General features: G+C 35.9%; 1 protein-coding gene across 3 annotated transcripts in view; it reads right to left on the minus strand.

Annotated features, from left to right (window-relative positions):
• The window catches only part of LOC115431334 (glycerophosphodiester phosphodiesterase domain-containing protein 5-like), a 54,392-nt gene that overhangs the window by 6,061 nt on the left and 27,033 nt on the right, over window positions 1-21,298 (minus strand). For all 3 annotated transcript variants that reach the window (XM_030151610.1, XM_030151609.1, XM_030151611.1), the window contains exons 5-13: window positions 21,072-21,165; window positions 20,334-20,393; window positions 19,310-19,408; window positions 16,110-16,203; window positions 11,179-11,324; window positions 10,900-10,982; window positions 6,221-6,371; window positions 4,904-5,122; window positions 4,093-4,250 (exon numbers count right to left, since the gene is read on the minus strand). In XM_030151610.1, coding sequence (XP_030007470.1) covers window positions 4,093-4,250; window positions 4,904-5,122; window positions 6,221-6,371; window positions 10,900-10,982; window positions 11,179-11,324; window positions 16,110-16,203; window positions 19,310-19,408; window positions 20,334-20,393; window positions 21,072-21,165 — 1,104 coding nt within the window. The remainder of the gene's footprint in view (window positions 1-4,092; window positions 4,251-4,903; window positions 5,123-6,220; window positions 6,372-10,899; window positions 10,983-11,178; window positions 11,325-16,109; window positions 16,204-19,309; window positions 19,409-20,333; window positions 20,394-21,071; window positions 21,166-21,298) is intronic.

A 21,298-nucleotide genomic window follows, 5' to 3' on the forward strand; every position in this document is an offset into this window, starting at 1 on the left:
TGAAAGATCAGACAGAAAACAGAAGCGAGGGAAAGGCATCAACCTTCACTGAGATGAAAGCGTCCATGAAAACCTTCTGATCGTGTGTTGAGACAGAAAATCAGACAAAGACTGAGACGAAGCGGGAGGTGAATCAGACGGAGATGAAAGAGAAAAACACATGACATTCAAGGCAAAACTGAAATGAAATCAAAACATGTTTTCTCTGGTCTAGAAGAAAAACACTCAGATAAAATCTAAGTATCCAGCGTCCTAAGATGAAAATATTAATATTAATGTATCGATGTAGGAATATCTATGTAGCTATGTATATCTAAGTAGGAAACACGGGGAGCCCAAAACTTGCAATAAATGAAAAAATTCATAAATATTAATATTGTAAGAGCCTCTACAGAGTGTAATACCACTGATGTCCACTAGATGTTGCTCCTCAGGGCTATTTGCCTGCCCACAATGCTGTGTGTGAGTGTTTTAACAGTGAAAAACAGCCAACCCCAACTGCAAATAAATAAATAAGAAGAAAAATAAAGAGCCGCTCATTTCACTAGTGTCAAATGCATTAAATGTTATTATCAGGTGATCGTATCAGACAAGGCGAGACTGGTTTATTTACATTATATAAGAGAAAATCATACACAAAGACAGTTCAATGTGATGATGAATAAATAAATAGAAAATCCAGAGGAAAACAAAATGATGGAAACAAACTATTAAATTCTAATAAACAGTCTAATGTAATGAACAGACCTCATTAAATCATACAGTGAAATAATAATTAATGAGCTCAATCAGAGACACATAAGAAGCTAAATGTTTTAATAGATTTGTAAACATCCACTTTTGGGATAAATGGAAATGAAGTCTGTTTCACATTAATAATGCTTCACCTTTATTATTGTCCTTTTATGTGAGGGTTGAATCTTTTCTTATCTTATTTGACTACTGATTTTTTTTTTTTTTGCTAATTATATTCATTTTCACTGTTTTTTTTTGTTTAAATAATTATTTTCTTAATTTTTGTTTATTTACTCCTCATTTTCTGCATTTGTGCTGCTTATTTTGTTGATGTTTGTTGTTTACTTTCATCATTTTTGTTTATGTAACGCCTGTTTTCACTGTTGTTCTATTGATTTCACACTTATTTTCATTTATTTAATCCTTATTTTCATCATTTTTGTTGGATATTTTGTTTATTTTTATTTTAATTACTGTCCTTGTAAATATATGTATTAGTTTTCTATTAAATCCTACTGTCATGTGTGTCAGTGTATTACTGGTCAGGACCTGTTCAATTTATCCATTCAGGAGAGAACTGATCAGAAGGAAGAACCGTTTAATAAAAGGTGCTAAATACCTGACACTGTGGTCAAATTTACATCCATTTGTGATGAGGATGCACTTGTCTGCCACCTAATATTCAGGAAATACATAAATGAACGCTCTGATTATAACACTTATCATCTGAAGTGCTCAAAATACCTCCTGATGTCGACTTAAACACCTTTTATGGAGTGATTCATCCATTCAGGCTCCTGTAGATGATGTCAAACCCAGCGCTATCAAAGCTGAGACACAACAGTGACGATGAATCAACGACTGTGTGAGAAAAATCACTTCACTGAACCGGATGAACTGTGATAAAACAATGTGTGAGTCATTCAACTATCCTCCTTGCTTCTTCCTTTCTTTTCCAGATTGTTCTTCCACAGCGTATGTTCATGTGTAATCGGTTCCTCCCACTTGTTTGTCTTGTACTCAACCTTTTTCTGACATTCTTTGTGTATTTAACTCCCATCCCTTCCCTCCAACCAGTCCTCCTGTATAACTTACTCTACATCCACCTTCTCTCCTCTCCGTCTATAAATGCTACCTCCCACCGTCTCACCTCCTTCCTCCTCCTGTCAGTCGCCTACAAGCAGATGGAATTAGTGAGGATGAGATGGCCATCTGTACGTCAACTTATGCAACTATATGTACACACGTAAAAATAAAAATGTCAAATATTCAAATATTAAAAGTATCATGGAGAATGCAGTGAAGGAGGAATGTCACTGTTTTTCTTGATGCCATTATGGTTGAATAGTTGTTATTGTGTTTTATTGTTCATTGTGTAACCTGTATGTGTTTTATGTTGTTTGGACTTTGTACGGCTGCTACCTTGCCCAGATCTCCCTTGTAAAAGAGATTCCTAATCTCAATGGGACTTCCTGGTTAAATGGATGTAAAATAAAAATAAATAAAATTCAACCCTTCTGGGGAAAGGTTCACTCAGCTCTCTGTGATGTGTTGGGATATGCAATCCCAAATTCTTGTCTTGTTCTTTACTTTTACATTTGGAAGAAATGGAGCATAAAGGAGACAGATAGCTTGTCAAGATCCTCCTGGTGGCCGGGAAGAAGGCCATAACACAGAACTGGCTGAAGACTGATGGTCCGTCTTACAAACAATGGCTTTCAATCATAGATGATATATACTACAAACAAAAAGTTAAGGATATTTTTAATTTTTGGGCTATTTTTTTCAGTTGGGATTCTTGCACAGCGCTTTTTACTTTTTTGTGTGTGAACTGAATTGAAACACATTTTTTTAATTACCAGGCATAGTTTTATTTACAAATGGCAAAAATGACAAAAAAAAAAAAGAAATATCCTTAACTTTTTCTTTGTAGTTGTATTCATCATGGAACATCTTACATATAAACTGAGGTTTATATGTCAGACTGAGGTCTTATTTTGTTATTACTAGTGTGCAAGGCAAATGCTATTTTTGTCTTGATCATCTTTATTTATTAATGTATTTGCTCAGATATTAGCTCCTTGTGCACAAAAAATGTTTACTTTTTTCTACTGCTCAAAACAAATAAATGAATGGATGAAAAATGAAAAAGGCTGAAAGAAAATCTCTTTATAAAAAACTGTGGAAAATGGCAGACATTCAGGGAAAAATGTGTCTATTAAGGGACCTAAACATATTCTGACACAAACACAGGCTGTTCTTTTCATTTGTTTGTTTTCTGTTCTTTTGTTTCTTTTCCTGGTCCTCAACCTGAGGAGACTGGATTGTAGTATACGGATAAAAATGAGAAATAAATAAAAATTGTAAAAAAATAAAATAAAAATAAAATAAATAAATAAATTTTAAAAAATGTCCTGGAAACATTAAACAGTCTAGGCCTTGACTTTAACTGAATTAAAGCTCTTATTATTACACCATTACAGATGTTCTATGTGGTATTGATGTTCCAAACTCTCACCAGCAGGGTGCAGTCTGGTACCAGAACACATTTAGGACCAAAACCACAAACAAATCAACACTATGTAGCCACAGACTGTATCAGTCACTGAATAATGTATAAATCTCATTGTTAACACACATCTGCATAATCGTATCATCGCGTTTTCTCATAACTAAAACACATAGATGCTTATTTTGACACTCACTCAAAATAATACTGTCATAATCTTCATGTGCTGATAGTTTACATTATAGCTCTGTTAGCTCTGTTTTTGGACTGAAAACGGCCACAGTAAAACCACTAATCACCTCAGTTTTCTGTTTGGTTTGTGTCATCAATAGTTGAACTAAAGATCTGTTTGAATCCAACAAACAAGGTCAGAATTGTCACAGTTTAGTCTGAACCCGTTGGTCAACAAACGGCAACTTAGCAAAGATAATAACATCCCATAATAAATTTACACCTTCATAAGCCTCGGAATCAAACTCATCCGTGTAGAAGAAATGCTGCCATTTCAGCATCATACTCTATTCTTTTCATTTACAGCTCTGTCCATGGAGAAAACAACAGCTTCCATTTTTGTCACTTCTTTTCTCTGACTCTAAAAGTTGTTTCTTAATGGTTCTCATCCCATCTGGTCACTTCCTGATGCTATAATCAAAGGCCCAGCAGAGTGACTCACTACTCCCTCGCATGGTCACATAAATCCATAACTTTCAGTACTTAGAGGCATTTAGCATGAAAGTGTTAGCATTTAGCATAAGGTGGTTAGCTCCACCCCTCACTCTTCCTAAGCTCCTCCCTCTTGTCCAGACACGGCCACTCCTGTCTGGTATCTCTACCGCTGTGGTTCGTACCTGATCTGCTGCTGTGACATGGTGCTGTAGTGCAGGTTCAGTCGGGTGATGTGACCGTCCATTAGTTCCTGAATAGATGCCTTTTCTCCAGACGTCTGCTGCAGATCTGGATCCATGGCCTGGACCGACTCCCGGTCTGCAGACGGCAGCCAAAGCACCTGGAGCAAAACACAGGGCAACAATAAGGCCAAGGTCAAGTTTATTTATATAGCACATTTACAACTACGGAAAGTGCCCAAAGTGCTGTATAAAGATAGAGGTAAAAATACATGCTATGGTAAACACTATAAAAAATATATAGATATATAAGCAATGTAGAAATGAGTTGAAATTCCAGAGGAATTAGATCTTTCTGCACACTTATTTATTTGTATTTCTTGTAATTATCATATTGATAAAATTGGTCTAGTACACATTATACAAATTAGTGTTCTAATTGTGTTTAATAGAGTGTTTTAATATGTATATTTGGTACGTATGTATATATATAATTTTTTTTGTTTGCTTGTTTTTTGTAGTATTGCTAATTTCTTTTCTGCTACTTCAATATACTTGCAATACTTGCACAGAGCAACTGTAACACACAATAATTTCCCCTGGGATTAATAACACATTCTGATCCTGATCCTGATTAGTTTTGCTTTAACCACGACTGGAAAGTGATTTGCTCAGATTAGACTAAATAATAATAGTACGATTGTTCATTGAAAATCAGTTGCAGCAGAGATTTTCTACTAGCTCTAACTCCAATACATAAAACTCAGAAATCTTCCTCTGAACTGAGTGTGAAGTTAAATCCGTTGTCTGTTACCTGTGAGGAGTTGATGTTGGCCTTCACCACCTGCAGGGTGGTGTTGATGTATGTCTGACTGTATGGATGTCCATACGGCGGCATTCGTAGGTCAAACAGCACCAGTCTGCCGCTACGTGCCGCCACCTGCAGGAACTGGGCCAGGGACGGTACCGACTGGTTCTGGGCCCAGGCTCGGTCCATCTCAGACATGGACGAGACGGTACCAAATGGATCCCGCTGTAAGAGAACGGTCTGTGTTATGGTCTGATGTTAATGTGTGCTCATTGCAGCTGGAGATATAAAGAACTATGGGCAAAAATGGGCCAAAAATTAGTGTATAAATTATTTTGCGTAAAGAACCAAAACATGCACAACACTGTGGTCAATACTATACTTTGTTTCCCAAAAACATGTATGTAAATATTCACTATTTTTCTACACCTTTTCATCTTACCAGTTTATACTTGTTAGTTGATGGATGACTTTATCAAACACCAAGGGATTTTGGGTATTTAAGGTGGATCATCTGTATGTGTTTCTCCAGAAGTTAATAGTACATGAAACAAACTCTAACATCGGAGCTACACTGGAATGGAGGTTTTGTTTCTTGTCCTTTCTTGTAAATGTCCCTTCTACCTATAAAAATTCAAAAATAGAATAGAAAAAAAGCATAAAATTGACTACATAAGCTTATCTTTGCTGTTTCTTATTGGTCGTGTTATTATTACATCAGCATTAAGCTAAAAATAGGTAAAAATCTGCATTTCGCTGACATTTATTTATTTTACTTAAACAGGAAAGTCCTTGTGATTAAAAATATCATACAGGGGCAAAAATTAAGCAGCAGCACAATTAACCAGGTTACAGAATGTAGCAACAACATGTACATATATAGAGACATCATAAAATACAAGGCAAATATTAAATGATAAATGCAAATGAAGTAGTTTAAATATTAATATTAATCAAGAAAAACGTCTACTGCTTGATGTTTCTGCCTTCACATCATGAAAAATCCCTTTTAAAGTGTTGTTTGAGACTAAATTCTTAAATTTCAGGTAATTTTGTCATTGATTGAGCAGCAGAGTTAAGGCCTTTTTTTTATCAATTCAGTTCAGACAGAATGAAAAACTACTGACTGGTGTGAAACTGTAAAACAATCAGCTTTTATTCTATAATTATCTAAGGAAGGGAAAGGCATATTTTCTATCAAACCTGCATTCTGATTTAACTTATATTTGACATGAACTCATGAACTAACTACGTCTTACATCTATATCTAACAATATCTTAAAGTTCAGATGCTGTGAGAGTATCTGTGTGATTTACACTCACTGATAGGAACCAGTCGCCGGCGTTGAGCTGCTGAAGCTCCGCCCAGGTGAACATGGAGGCGTCCTGGTGAGTTTGGTTTGGAAAAACGTCTGCAACATTAGTGGTTCTCTTCAGAGTGGTGTCGTGCATCAGGAAGGGAACACCGTCGTAACTAAAAACAGCCAGAAAGACACAAAAAAGTAAAGAAATCACACACGAGTAACACATTGAGGGTTAAAGAAAGATGTAATGAAGACAAACCACAACAGCAAAGAAGGACAATGATGTGGTACGGGAAACTTCTGTCTTTTCTCAGTTTTATGTGGTTTCCTCTCCTTTATGTGCAGTTGGTTATTTGTGTTTTTAAGGGGTCAAAATTTCTTGTGGTGTCACCATCAATGAAATCAAATGTGTGTGTATTTTGAGTTCATACACAATACTGCAAACCATTTGTATTCACATTAAGACCGAGTTAAGTTGTCTAAATTGTGCCTAATGATGCACATTTGTGAAATATCACATGATGCGACCATGATTGGACGTCCAATTTGGGGCTTTTACAGGATATCTGCACAGTGACAGGATGTTGCATGAAACAGTCCTGTGCAAAAGTCTTACTCCACCTTTATCTTTGTTGTTTTTTCAGGGTTGAAATGAACACACATTTATTTTTTATTCTATTTTCTTCAGATGGGAGATATGTGAACAGCCTTAAAAGACACACAAAAAGCTGAACTAAATGAGTTGTAAAGGTTAAAAAGTTAGTATTTAGTGTGACCTCTGACCCCATGACAAGGAGCAGTACAAACAATTAGAAAAATCTGACATGTGTTGAATGAAACCTGGTATTAAATATGAGAAAATTAATGTAATAAAACTCATATTGTCTGAACATAAGAGCAAAAGACATGTTAAGTGCAAAGGGAGGTCACACTAAATTTGACCTCTTAGGTTTATAGAAGCTGTTTTTACTCTGAAATGTGTTTTTGCTGCAGTTCATACTTCACATAGTCGCAGAAAAAATTATTAGACCATCAAAAGTCATCAAAAACAATGGTTATGCAATAAAGTACTAACTCCTGTGTGTATCATGTGACTAAGACAGACAGAAAAGAAAACATGGAATGCCCAAAAGCACTGTTTTTGTCAGTACAATGCCATAAATACTGATGTAAGAACTGAAGTGATTTTGGTTATTATCAAGAAAACCATAGAAAATGGATAGATATCAGCTCTGAAATTAAACTATTGTGAGCTATTTTTGTTCTTATCATTTTATTTGTACAAACAAATGTACCTTCAGTTGTACCAGGCATTAAAATGAACAAGAAATTGAAGAAAACAAGGGGTGGTCTAATAATTTTTTCCACGACTGTATATCAGATTGGATCTAAATATAGAGAAGAAAGCATACGTGTGGACATTAAAACTTCACTAAACCATCTAAACCTGATGTTGGACTAGGACGTATGCACAGGACTGTACATCAAGGAAATAAACAGTATGAACCAACAAACAGACTTGAACAATGAGATTATCTGTTTGACTGAATGTGATAAAGAAAAGGAGATGAGAACAGCAGAAGAAAAGGAACTGACAGGAGACTAATGAAGTCACCGGCAAACTTTTAATTAAAATCTTGTTCATAAATAAATACCCAAGCAATTTTGATGAACCCACGAACCCAATTAATCACATGAATGATATCAGTCATGTGCATAAATAACACCTAAATACATTTACCACCCGCTGACACTTTAATTACAGAGGATCTGCTTCGTAGGCATCATTCATACAGACCACACACAGATCTTCACTTGGTCTTCCACCCAGGATGACGCTGGCCCACCAGGGTCTCCGACAGACCCGGATTAGACCAACCCTCCAACATTGAGTCATGCTGTTCCGCTAATCCCCCTCTTTCTAGTCTGTAAAACATTTCCGTACATGCCAGTTAAGGCCTAAGGGGAGGGCTAACCGCTAACTGGATTAGCATTAATCACCTTAGCGCTGAGGGTAGCATGCTAGCATCTGATCTGGGTAATTAAGAGTAGTGCACAGACTCAGCATTAGCTCAGAATTGAATAAAAGCTACTACAGACTGGAGGGTTTCAGGAAGAACAATATGAAAACAAAAGAACAAGTTGAAATGATTTGACAAAATGAAAACGATGTAACAAAATGAAAATGATGTAACAAAACGAAGATGGTGAAACTACTGTAAATTAGTGTAAAAAGAGTAAAACAATGTAAATGACATAAAAAGATGAAAAAAATTAACAAAATGAAAATGATGTGATGACATGAAAATGATTTCTTTTTATACAGTATTTTATGATTCATAAATATATATTTTCTGTTTTCCCATGATGGGAAAGTCTATCTTATCTTATCTCATCTCATCTCATCTCATCTCATCTCATCTTATCTCATCTCATCTCATCTCATCTCATCTCATCTTATCTTATCTTATCTTATCTCATCTCATCTCATCTTATCTATCAATCAATCAATCAAATTTAATTTATATAGCATCATATTATAACATCTTATCTGATTAAACAAGATGAAAATGATGAAACAAGATGAAAACAAAACGTAGAGTTGAAAACAAAGTAAAAGACAGAACAAGATGAAAATTATGTAATAGGATGAAAACAAGATCAAGCGACCAAAAAAAGTTAGTAAGACAATAACAAACAAACAACTGAACATGTTAATGTCTAGTTGTTCAAAAAAGTGACAACGATGAAACAAGATGAAAACTAGAAGCACTCGGAGAGCGCAGACCTCCGCCAAGGCTGATCAGTGGCCCCCCCGTGGGCCCCCCCACCCCCGATCACCACCAAAATGTAATCATTTCTTCCTTATCCCATTTCCAACAAACCCTGAAAATTTCATCCAAATCTGTCCATAACTTTTTGAGTTATGTTGCACACTAACGATCAGTGGCCCCCCCCGTGGGCCCCCCCCACCCCCGATCACCACCAAAATTTAATCATTTCTTCCTTATTCCATTTCCAACAAACCCTGAAAATTTCATCCAAATCTGTCCATAACTTTTTGAGTTATGTTGCACACTAACGGACAGACAAACAAACAAACAGACAGACAGGCAAACAAACAAACCCTGGCAAAAACATAACCTCCTTGGCGGAGGTAATGAAACAAAATAAAACGATGAAAATAAAAATGAAACAAGATGAAAATGATTGAAGAAAACGAGAACGACAATAAAATGATCATAAAATATTACAGTTTTAAGTGATTCTCCTGCACCCCCATCTTCCATTTTTTCTGGATCTGCCGCTGTATAGTTATAGATAATGAAGTGACGCTAACAATGTTATAAAACCTTTTGTGTCCAGATATATTGCAGAGTAGTGGGAGGAGAAGAATGAGCACCTGTTCATGACTTGAGATGAAGGTTCTGTAAAGAATGAGTGAGATTATTTTTATCTATATGCGTGTTGTGTTGCTGAATTCCTATTGGTTGTTAAGTAGACGTGGCTCACAGCAGCATCACACTGACATGATGAAACTACATTTCACTGTGAGAGATTTGTTCCACAACCAAAGATCTGGCTTATGTTTTCTGATCTTTCATCTGTTTGAGTCTACTTTACTCGGGTGACAACAGCCTCTTGTGCCTTTCTTTGCCATGTTATTAACTATTCAAGACAATTTACTTCCAATTTGCCTCCAGAAACACACAATATGTTCATAGCAGGATATTAATGTCTCATCAGATGAGGCCTCACAGCTCTCATTCATATGTTGCTTCTTTGTTAATATTATCTCTTGCTAATTTTTAGGACAAATAGGACAGTACTTGTGATTTCTGAAACTTCTTGTCCCATATATGGTTAAGAGTCTGGGTGTCATCCTTGATGGCCTACTGTCTTTCAAATCCCACATCAATAACATCACTCGGTCTGCATATTTCCACCTGCGCAACATCAACCGCCTCCGCCCCTCCCTCACCCCCTTTACCACCTCTATTCTTGTACACAGTCTCGTAACCTCCTGCCTCGACTACTATAACTCCCTCCTATTTGGTCTCCCCCAAAAGCCCCTCCATAAGCTGCTACTGGTCCATAACTCTGCTGCCCGCATCATCACCAAAACCCCCTCCCACGACTACATCACCCCCATCCTCCATGAACTACACTGGCTCCCATTCAAACAGGGAATTGAATTCAAACTCCTCCTGTACACATTTAAATCCATCCACAATCTTGCTCCTCAGTATCTGTCAGACCTCCTTCATGCCACCACTCCCACCCGTTCCCTCAGGTCCTCCTCCTCCATCCAGCTCACTGTGCCCCCTGTCCGCCTCAGCACCATGGGAGGCCGAGCCTTCAGCCGCTCTGCTCCTCAGCTCTGGAACTCCCTCCCACCATCCATCCGTAACAGTGATTCTCTCCCCACATTCAAATCCAGACTCAAAACTCACCTTTTCAGAATAGCCTACCCGCCATAAGTTCCACTCTCCATTTTACATCTTCATTTCTATATATAGTAATTATTCTTTTATCTGTTTATTTCTTTGTATTTGATGGATTATCTGTTTTTTCTTGTTGTACAGAGTCCTTGGGTGTCTTGAAAGGCGCTTATAAATAAAATTTATTATGGTTATTATTATTATGTTTCAGTACGTCTGGTCACATTAGTCCTACGGTGTGGTGCGTTGTAATTACCTGATGGTGACGTCGGTTTCCAGTCCTGCTCCTCCAGCCTCCACCGCCTTCTCAAATGACATCAAAGTATTCTCTGGAGCCAACTACACAACATAACACAGACAACACAGTGAGAACACACAGACACACACAGACACAAACTGCAACCAGAGCTGGAATGACTAATGGATTAATCAGTAAATTGTCTACAATTAGAATTATATGATACTGGCTTTTAAGGTTTTTATAATTTATTTCCAACTCATTAAATGATGTAAATCTTAACTTGGAGTGTCTCACCATTGGTGCTCCTCTGTGGCCAATGAGTGCCGGTGCAGGTCCCAGTGTTCCCGCCTCCTTGATGCAGGGGGAGTACATCCCCAGAGGAACCAGGTACAGAGAGAAGAGGACGGACAGGAAGAGACCCAGGACCGCCACCTGACGCACTGACAACACACAAACAACATGTTGAGTTTATGGTGAAGGGAAATTCATGATTAGGAATCCTGAGCAGCTGGGGGTTCAGTGCCTTGCTCAAGGGCACCTTGTCAATGCTCTACTGGTGAACTGACGCCTCTACAGCTACCATTCATCATGGATGAACTTGTCTGCTGTGAACCTACCAATGGAACCATTGAGCCACTGTCATCACCAAATAATATGAATACTGATAAACCTCAAAATAAATTATATTCATTCATTCATTTTCTGAACCGCTTTATGCTCGAGAGGGTCGCGGGGGTGCTGGAGATTATTCCAGCAACATTTTGGACAACAAAATTCTATTACATTGTATATAATTTTTATCAATTAGTCAACACTGATATAAAATTACATTTTCATCTCCAAGTTGATCTGTATTCAGTTCAATTCCATTTAGAAGGGGTGGGAGTTTATAAGTTATGCTTCTTCTCACTCCTTTTTGAATATTTATTATATTTCTTATGTCTTATGTTTAAGTGTTTTGTTTATTTATTTTCTTCTGTTTTGACATTCATATTTGGAAAAAAATACATCAATCAATCAATTTTATGTCAATGTGTCTTACATAAATAAATGTAACTGACAAGTTGCACCTTGTCACATTAAACTCAGTAAGTCATCTGTCACTTTACTGTGTCACTTTATTGTTTTGTTTATTCTCTGCAGCCCCTCCTGTTTTGCATAATGTATGTTTCAAGTCATAATGTATTTTCTATTTTTTTAATATTTTTCTACTATGTTCCTTGTGACACTGGGCTGTAGAGCATTTTAATTTCAGTTTTCTGTATGTGCTGTACATATGACAAAACTGACAAATAAAGCTGACTTTGACTAACTGACTATATTGTATTACAGACATTATCCATGTGGTGACGAGACCACACATTGATTATAGTCCATTATGTAACACAAAGGGATTTTGGGTACTGTTCAATGTTGCTATATGTCATGAACATGCACCTGTAAATGCCTATGAAACAACCACAGCAGATACACTGGATATGTAGGTTTATTTACCTCTGGAGGAAACCTGACTTAACATTTTAAAGTGTTAAATATGTCGTTGCTTGACTTCATGACAGACTAAAGCCTCTGCATCTACTGGGCCCACTATCTCAACATCCACTGTAATGGTTTCTCTGAGAGTCGACTGTTGTTTTTGAGTCCTTGTCTGATCAGACATTGAAGATTGTGTGCAAATAATTTCTTTCAAAAAAAAAAAAAAAAAAAAAATCCAGAATAGGATAATACTGTATCTGTCTGGAAAAACGCCTATATTATAGTGACCAGGGTCTAAGTACTAGATAAATGCACATAACAGGTTTTCATGGTGTTTTAAGTTGCATGTAGTTTTACCAGTTTCCTCATTACAGCATTAAAATAAAGAATTCAGAGTCCCGCTGAGATGGAAATGTCAACAGGTGCTGTTTGTCAGATCCACAGTTGCAGCATGTCGTGAACACACAGGGAGATGAATGTCAATTACAAAACCACTGACCAAATGTTACTGCGCTGATAATAGAAAATACACAGAAGCACTGTTTCATGTAAATGTCAGAAACTGTTGTGTAATGATGGAGGGAGAAGAGGAAAGAGAACAGAAAACTGGTTCTATGAAACAGGAAGAAACATCGAAGTTTCATTTTTATAAAGTCAGAAAAAAGGAAAAAAGAAAAACCTAAATATTGCGGTGGTATTATAACGTTGTGTTAAGGGCTTTTACACATGAAGCAGATCATTTTGTTATTGTTTTTACAGCTAAAATAGTGTAGCAGAATGTATATAATTAATGAATGAAAGAAAAATAATGGCTTCTGAACTGCTGTTATGGGGCCAGTAGTTTGAAATTTGGCTTTTTGGAGCCAGAAGTGACCATATTTGGACAAAATGGGTGGAACTACCAGAGCCCGAGGAGTCAGAGGTGAATTAATTCTAATCGCTAACTTACTGACACTATAACTCTTCATTAAGCATTGAGTAAAAAAGTAATTTTGTATTCTTATTAATGTGACCTATCAACCACAACTACATTGGAGTTTTATGCATTTAATGTATTTTAATAAAAAACCTGAAACTCCGAAGGCCTGACTCAGCATGTCATACAGACCTGCGTTAACCCCACAAACGTAATAAACTGTAAACGTAATAAAAATTTCCAGCTTTTAATGTAATAATCCCACAAACATAATAACAGTTGGCTACCACAAACGTAATACCTCATTTCCCACAAATGTAATAATTATTACTTTTGTGGGGATTTATTACATTTGTGGGATGGTAAAAATCTTCAGTTTCCAAAATTGTAATAACTTCCCACGAATGTAATAAATTAGTACATCACATACATTTAAGTAATGCATGCATAAATATTCATTTATCTTTCTTTTTCTTGCCATCTATTCTTGTCCTGTGGATACTTGCCTTTTTAGAATGATCAAATGTTGCATTAATACCACATGGTACTGTTTCCAGATTAATAGGTGTTTAATTACAAATACAAGTGGAGGAACAAAACAGAATGGGCAAAAATGTTGTAAAGGTTTAATTATAAAATGTAGAGTATGAACTGGATATTATTTATTCTCATTAAGTATAATAGAAGCCTATGTTTGAACCATGTAAATAAAATGTCTGGATATGATTATGATAACAATGGAGAGGGTAGGAGCACACTGTGGGAAATGAGGTATTATGTTTGTGGGCAAGTTATTACATTTGTGGGATTATTATGTTAAAAACTGCAAATTTTTATTACGTTTGCAGTTTGTTACATTCGTGGGGTTAACAGACCTGTCAATCAAAGCCTGACCTGAAATCTGATTAATGGGGGACAAATTTAAAGATGGACCAGATCACTTATTAGAGGGTACAAATAAAATGGAGCCTTGGAAAAAAGTTATTGATGTTATATTTTTATAGAGAACTTCAATGGAACCAGGGCTTTTTGGTACAGCCTCTAGTGGCCGTCAGCGGTATTACAACATATAAAAAGATTGAGATTTAAAACACATATTTTTAAGAAAGGATGCACTGAATTTATTAACTGCTTTACTTCACTGCCAGACACTGAGTAAAGCTATAGACTTAAGGATGTTTTGTCTTGCATTAAGCCCAACATAAAGATGCACATTGATAGATTGTAGATGTTAAAAGAAAGTAAGATTAAAAAACCTACAGAAGCAGCCCTTCACCTCTTTATTATCGACAGACAGGATAGGGTTCTGTAGATTCTGTGCCTGGGTAAACCTCTGTTTCATCTCCTGCCAAGAAAGACCCTTGACATGACTCAGACTACCCAAAGAATCACCATGGCAACCAGGGACAGTGCCCATGGAGACCAGAGAGACGAGAGGTCAAAGCCACTCAGCGAACAAGAAGACACATCCAGACACAATGACACAAGACTGAAGAAGAAAATGAAGAGGCAGCGGCAACGAGGGCAAACCAACTACATCAGACGAACAGAAAGAAGAAAACCGAGGAGGAAAACACATCGATTTTCAGCTCAGCGAAGGAGGAGTGAAACGAAGGATATCAATGAGGTTTACAGCCCTGTTACACCACGTACGTCACTTTGCTTAGGAACATTAATTGCTTTACATCAGGCAGGTGGAGCAGCTCATAAGTCTCAGAACTGAACCACAGACCTATAATGTCTGCCCATCAGGGAGACATTTCAACAACATCCTTTTCCTGTAAAATTAGGGAGTTTGGCACTAGATTTCTTTTCCTCTGTTCCTTCCCTAAAGGTTTATAAGTGTATCATGACTGTTTGAGACCTCTTAATCTTATCCTCATGCAATCAATTCCAGTTATGTGCAATAACTCTGTATAATGTGAATTATGTGCAATAAGTTTGTGCAATAATTCTCTGTTCTTGCAATAACAATGCAATATTTATTCAATATATCTATTTATTAATGCACTATTTTCATAGACTTGTTCATAGGTACATGTACTGTTAATATTGGTAATATTGTTTATTTTGTTTTTAGTTCTACTCTTAATTTACTTTTTGTAAAAAAAAATTGAATTCTATGTTCGTATTTTACTTTTCAGATTTTGTAATATTAGCTCTATTCTTATTATTATTTTTTTTAATTATTCATATTGTTGCACTGACTGGAGTACCACTCCTAATTTCACTGAACACACAATGACAATAAAGGCTATTCTATTCTATTCTATTCTGATGATGGGTTAAATGCAGAGGGTCAATTTCAGTGTGTTGCATGTACACTACATACTGACAAATAAAGATTATTAATTATTTTAAGTTCTTAGCAAGTTCTAGTTTCAATTCTACCTACTTGTTTCCATTCAGCCAACATCTTCAGGCTTCAGAGTTACAGTTCTTAATAATAAAGTTTTAATAATAAATTACCTTTCACTAAGTTCCACCCTCCTTGATATTCCACCATGCTTTCACATTCACACCCATCACTTCTATGGCATTTTTTTACATGTAGAGCACTATCAGAAGGAGGTAAACACACAGGGGTATGCATGGATTTGAGAGCTACATTTGCAATATTTGAACAAATGATGATCACATATTTGATAAACTCCTACATTTTCTGCAGGGAAAGATGATACCAAATGATAAAGCTTATCACACAGTTGATAACAAACCAAACTGGCTGAATAGTAATTTTAAGTTAATGGGTGCCAATGAAAACTATTCACCCCTTGGATATTTTCCCTTTAATTCCTTTTGTAAATAAAAAGAATAAAATTTTGATACTTACCTTTCTTGTTCATGCGGAAGAAGTGCAACGCTATTGGCCAGGAGAGAACAGCCATTAGTGAAACTGCAGCCACATGGAGGAACGGCGCCGTCACCTAAAAACAAGGATTTGGAAAAGATCAGAATCAGAATCCTTTATTAACGGGGAAGTTTTTGTTTGCTCTGAATATATATATATATATATATATATATATATATATATATATATATATATATATATATATATATATATATATGTGTGTGTGTGTGTGTGTGTGTGTGTGTGTGTGTATATATATATATATATACACACACACACATGTACCAAATATACATGTGTGCTTCTATGAAACTGGTCCTAAAAACAGGACATGGGGCTAAAAATTCAAACCAGATGTAGACTAATGTTATGAAGCAAGTTTGGAAGCACTCTGGGTCTATTTAAAAAAAAAATACTTACTGAGATAAAAGAGAAACTATTTTTCAGATAAAACACATTTTTATATTATTTTTATATTATTTCTATGCCAAAATCTGCATGTAACATGGTAAAAAGGACACAAAAATTATGCGCTACTATTTTTTAAATATCTTTTTATCCTCTCACAGGTACATTTTGGGAATCAAAGTATTTATGCAAGACAGAGTGTTTCACAAAAATGACCGCTGTAGCAAAATCACTCGCGATTTATTTGTATTTAACTGGGCAGGTTCGGCATGTAACGCAAGTGGACACAATGGGTTACACGTAAAACCTGGTATGAGACTGAGATTCATGAAAAACCCACATGTCTGAATTAGACAAACCACTAGGATTGACAAATTGAACACAGTGTCTTTATTTATAGTCTATATAAGACCATTTACAGCCTTGTTTTCGGATCAAATGCACTGACACCTAGGTAGCATGTCACAATTTTGGTCCTATTTTTGGCCCCAATATTTTATTAAAAATTCATTAATTTTGAGATGGCTCAGAGCAAGAGTATAATTTTTTTTGCATTTATCTGAGGTCATCATTAGGTCCATCCTGGGGAGAAATATGTCTAAATTTCTCTTTTATTACTGGGTCTAAAAAGCTGGAAAAGTGCCAGATACCAAAATAAACCCAGTTTCATAGAAGCACCCAAATATTAAACATACATTACAAAACCACTGACTACTATACATATTAAAAGACTCTATTAAACACAATTAGAACAGCAAATTGTAAAATGTGTACTAGACAATATATTATCAATGTGAAAATAAAAGATATATAAATAAATAAGTGTGAAAAAATAGTTATGTTATTAAAATTCATTCATTCATTCAAGCTTTATTAAGGACACAAAAACTATGTCCATCGAATAAAATAAAAATATACTCAGTAAAAAAATTGCATTATCTGGTTAAATTATGTTATTTAAATAGACAAAAAGAGAAAGACAAAGACAAGAATATTAACATGTCTCAAAGCACTGGACTTCAATAAAGTAGAAAAAGACGTCAGTAGAAGCTACACGTTCCTACGTTTTAGTTGGTTTTTCCACATTAATTCATGGCCACAGGATAATTATCTAAAAGCTCTGAAGCATGAAGTACACCACACCCGCTTCAGAAGATGAAAGACTTCAACTTCCAGGATCGATAACTCATAAGTGAAATGCTGTTAAACACAAACATCGCCTTTCTCCAACTGCAGGAAGGTCGACAATGAGCTACAGCCTCATTTTCACCCAAATGAAGTGGAAAAATAACACTGGTCTGCATGTGCATCCGGATGTGAGACGGTGAAAAGAGATACTTCATCTTAAAAACACAAAAAATGAGTGTCGTCATATAATCACAAAGACATGACTGAAATGTGAAGGGATTTTAGTGAAAATGCAGAGCACAAAAGTGAATTTTCTGGAATAATAGAACTCCAAATGATTCTAATATTCTGGATATTGAACTAAATTGAATGGTGCTACTCTGTATAAATGTGAAGTCACTGATTATTTTTTTCAATAAAGATTCCCAAATGATGTGTCACAGTGACCAAACAAAGACCACTGATGTGTGAAGTATTATTATTTACTTTTTTGTCTCTTTTTGGTGTTGAATTTTCTACACAGTCCACATAGACATCAGTGATACTTATTTAAAATCAGAATTTGGCAGATATTATAGAGCAGAATTAGACCAATGGTGAATTTACAGTGGCGGAAAAAAGTATTAGACCACCCTTGTTTTCTTCAATTTCTTGGTCATTTTAATGCCTGGTACAACTAAAGGTACATTTGTTTGGACAAATATAATGATAACAACAAAAATAGCTCATAATAGTTTTTATGGGTTAATGTGTAATGTGAACAAGCAGACAAAAACATTGTATTTCACCAAAAAGTCCGAATTGTGAATTAAGACCTGCTGTCTGAATGTAGCCTTAGTCAATGCAGTGGTAAAAACAGTAGACTGATCATGTTCAGTTATTGATAGATTTGCTAAAAAGTCACTTTTTCTTCAGTTTTTTCCTGGTTTGATATAATAACCCTTGAATTTACTCTGGGCTTTTATGAACATCTACGTGATCAGTGAACTAAATATAGGAAAATACATGATTTACACTGAAAATTACACAATGGAGAATATAATATTACAATAAATGGTGGTAAATCACTTGGGAAAGACCAAAAAAAAATCATTTAGAAGTTGAGAGAAACATATTTGTGGGTCTTTATGGATTAAGTCACAGTTTAACAGAATAAACACTGTTAAACCCATATTCAGCCCCTACCTGTGATTAACTACTGACTCCACATTAGTTTGTATTTTCTTTTCAGGCTGTAAACAAACTCAGGAGGAGGTGAAGGTGTCTCATTTCCCCTAAGACATCTGAGTTATGATATACTTTAGTTTCTGCCTGATGATGCCATAAACACATTTTGCTTCAGGGAGACGACGGTGCTCTGTTGTGTCAGCTCTTTATAAATAAACTTATCTTGTGCCCACAAATTAAACAGTGTAATCCATTGCATCTTCTAGTCATGAACTGACCTAGATATTTCTTTTTTTTTTTTTTATCTCTCTGAGCCACTCCAGGGCTCTGTAAAAATACACCTCTCATCTCTAGTGTATAAATAATCCAATCTGCACTGGTGTACTGTAGTATTCGATGTGTGTACTGGGATTTGAGGGTTATAAAATAAACTCTGCAGTGTTGTTGTGGGACTTTCTGGTGAGTCAGAGATGACGAACCTGCAGCGAAAGGAGGAGAGTTTTCCATTCTTTGCTCCAGAGGTCAGACAGGACGGCGGTGGCGGTTATGGAGAACACCAACGTCACCACGATGCCGGTCTGGCACAAAAAATATACGACATAAATCATGACTACGTCAGCAGAACATAACATGTATTTGTAGGTGCATTATATGGACAAAAGTATTGGGACACATTGAATTCAGGTGTTTCTTTTCTAACAGGGGTCTGGGATACAAAACAATAATGACTAATGTCATAATGCACAGTGTCCCAAAAAACTGACATCATTTGAGATGTCCATATCGGAGTGACTACATGGTCAGGAGAAATGATACTGAATCAGATTTATTTTGGACATAAAATATTTTATTCTACAAATTTCAAACCAAAAATTCTGGGGGATGGTAATTTTATAATGTCCCAAAGTTATTACAAATGTAACCCTAACCCTGTGACACAGCACACATCAAGCCTCACTGGAAAAAATCTAAATCTTACCAAATGTATTCTTCTCATTTCTAGTCAAAATATCTCATCACACTTATTGAAGTACACCCAAACTCAGTCAAATGTGAACGCGCAACATGAATTTGTTATAAAATTTCATAAACAAGTGCCAACAGGAAAGCAGAATTGGATGTGGCATAAGAAATTTCAAGAGGAAGCACTGGAAAAAATCTAAATCTTACCAAAATATCTCATCACACTTAGAATAAGATATAATCACCTAAAGAGTAACTTTTCAGTGAGATATAAGAACTTATTTTTAGACAACAGACTTTGAAAATCTTATTTTAAGAAATCTTACCAAGATAATTTTCACTTGTTCCATTGGCAGATTTTTTTGCTAAATTCAGGATTTTTTTGCTTAACTGAAGTTAACTGAACTTAATTTTGCCAATATTATAACTGTATTATGACATTTGTCAGTATTGTTTTGTATCCCAGACCCCTGTTAGAAAAGAAACACCTAGTGTGCATACCCCTCGTGTGTGTGTGTGTGTGTGTGTGTGTTTCAGTACCTTGTGGCTCCAGTGAAGGTAAAGCCTCTGTCCTTCTGAGAGCAGACACACTGCCAACACCTGAACAGGAAGCAAACGTTCATTCAGACTGATGCATAAATCTGTCTTCATATCAATCATTCTGCTTCAAAAAACCTAAAGAACACATAACATTTTTTTTACTGTACTGTTTTGGATGACTCAAGAAAAATTAAGTCAAAAAAAAGTGGAAATGGAACATCCATCAACAGAAGAATATAATATAATATAATATAATCTGAGACAAATGGAAAGTTGTCTCTGATTATAACTGATTATTGACTTAATTTCCTTATTCTTCTTCAGCAATAAAGATAGAGGTTCAAGAAGTGACAAACAGTCTTAATCGGTGCTGAATGTGGCGTCTTGTAAATTAAAACGGCAGACAATATCATTCACCAACATCTATCTGAATGATTTATGAACTCTGTTAGAATTATAGGTCATTCCTAACAGTTTTTCTGTGAACATTAAGTAAACTGACTCAGTCTAGTTTCCTCATGTGTCAAAATTCTGTCCATTTTTCTGTATTATGTAACTGGTTTTGCATAATATTTGTCACCTCAGGCGAACACGCATCTTTGTAAATGTCACATGAAGCTCTGAGGCCAACGGAAGAGTGTTTCATTTAGAGAGACCAGGCTCTAAGTACAACACTACACTAACAACAGGACAATTCCAAAACACTGCTTTTCTGAACAGTTAAGAACATATGCTCACCAACAGAAGGGCGATGTATGTGAACAGAGCAGCAGCGACGACGAGCAGAACCAGAGACCAGGGGAACCAGAACCCCAGAGTCCCAAAGTTAAACCTGCAGAAGAAAAACAAACACTAAGGTCAGTCAGGTTTGGGTTCTGTAGACAGATTATTAAGCAAGGTTTTCATTTAAAGTATAAGGCATAATTAAATAAATGCTTCAGAAGTAAAAACCTGTATAGAAATAT

The sequence above is a fragment of the Sphaeramia orbicularis genome, chromosome 13 (assembly GCF_902148855.1).
Source record: "Sphaeramia orbicularis chromosome 13, fSphaOr1.1, whole genome shotgun sequence".
Lineage (NCBI taxonomy): Eukaryota > Metazoa > Chordata > Actinopteri > Kurtiformes > Apogonidae > Sphaeramia > Sphaeramia orbicularis.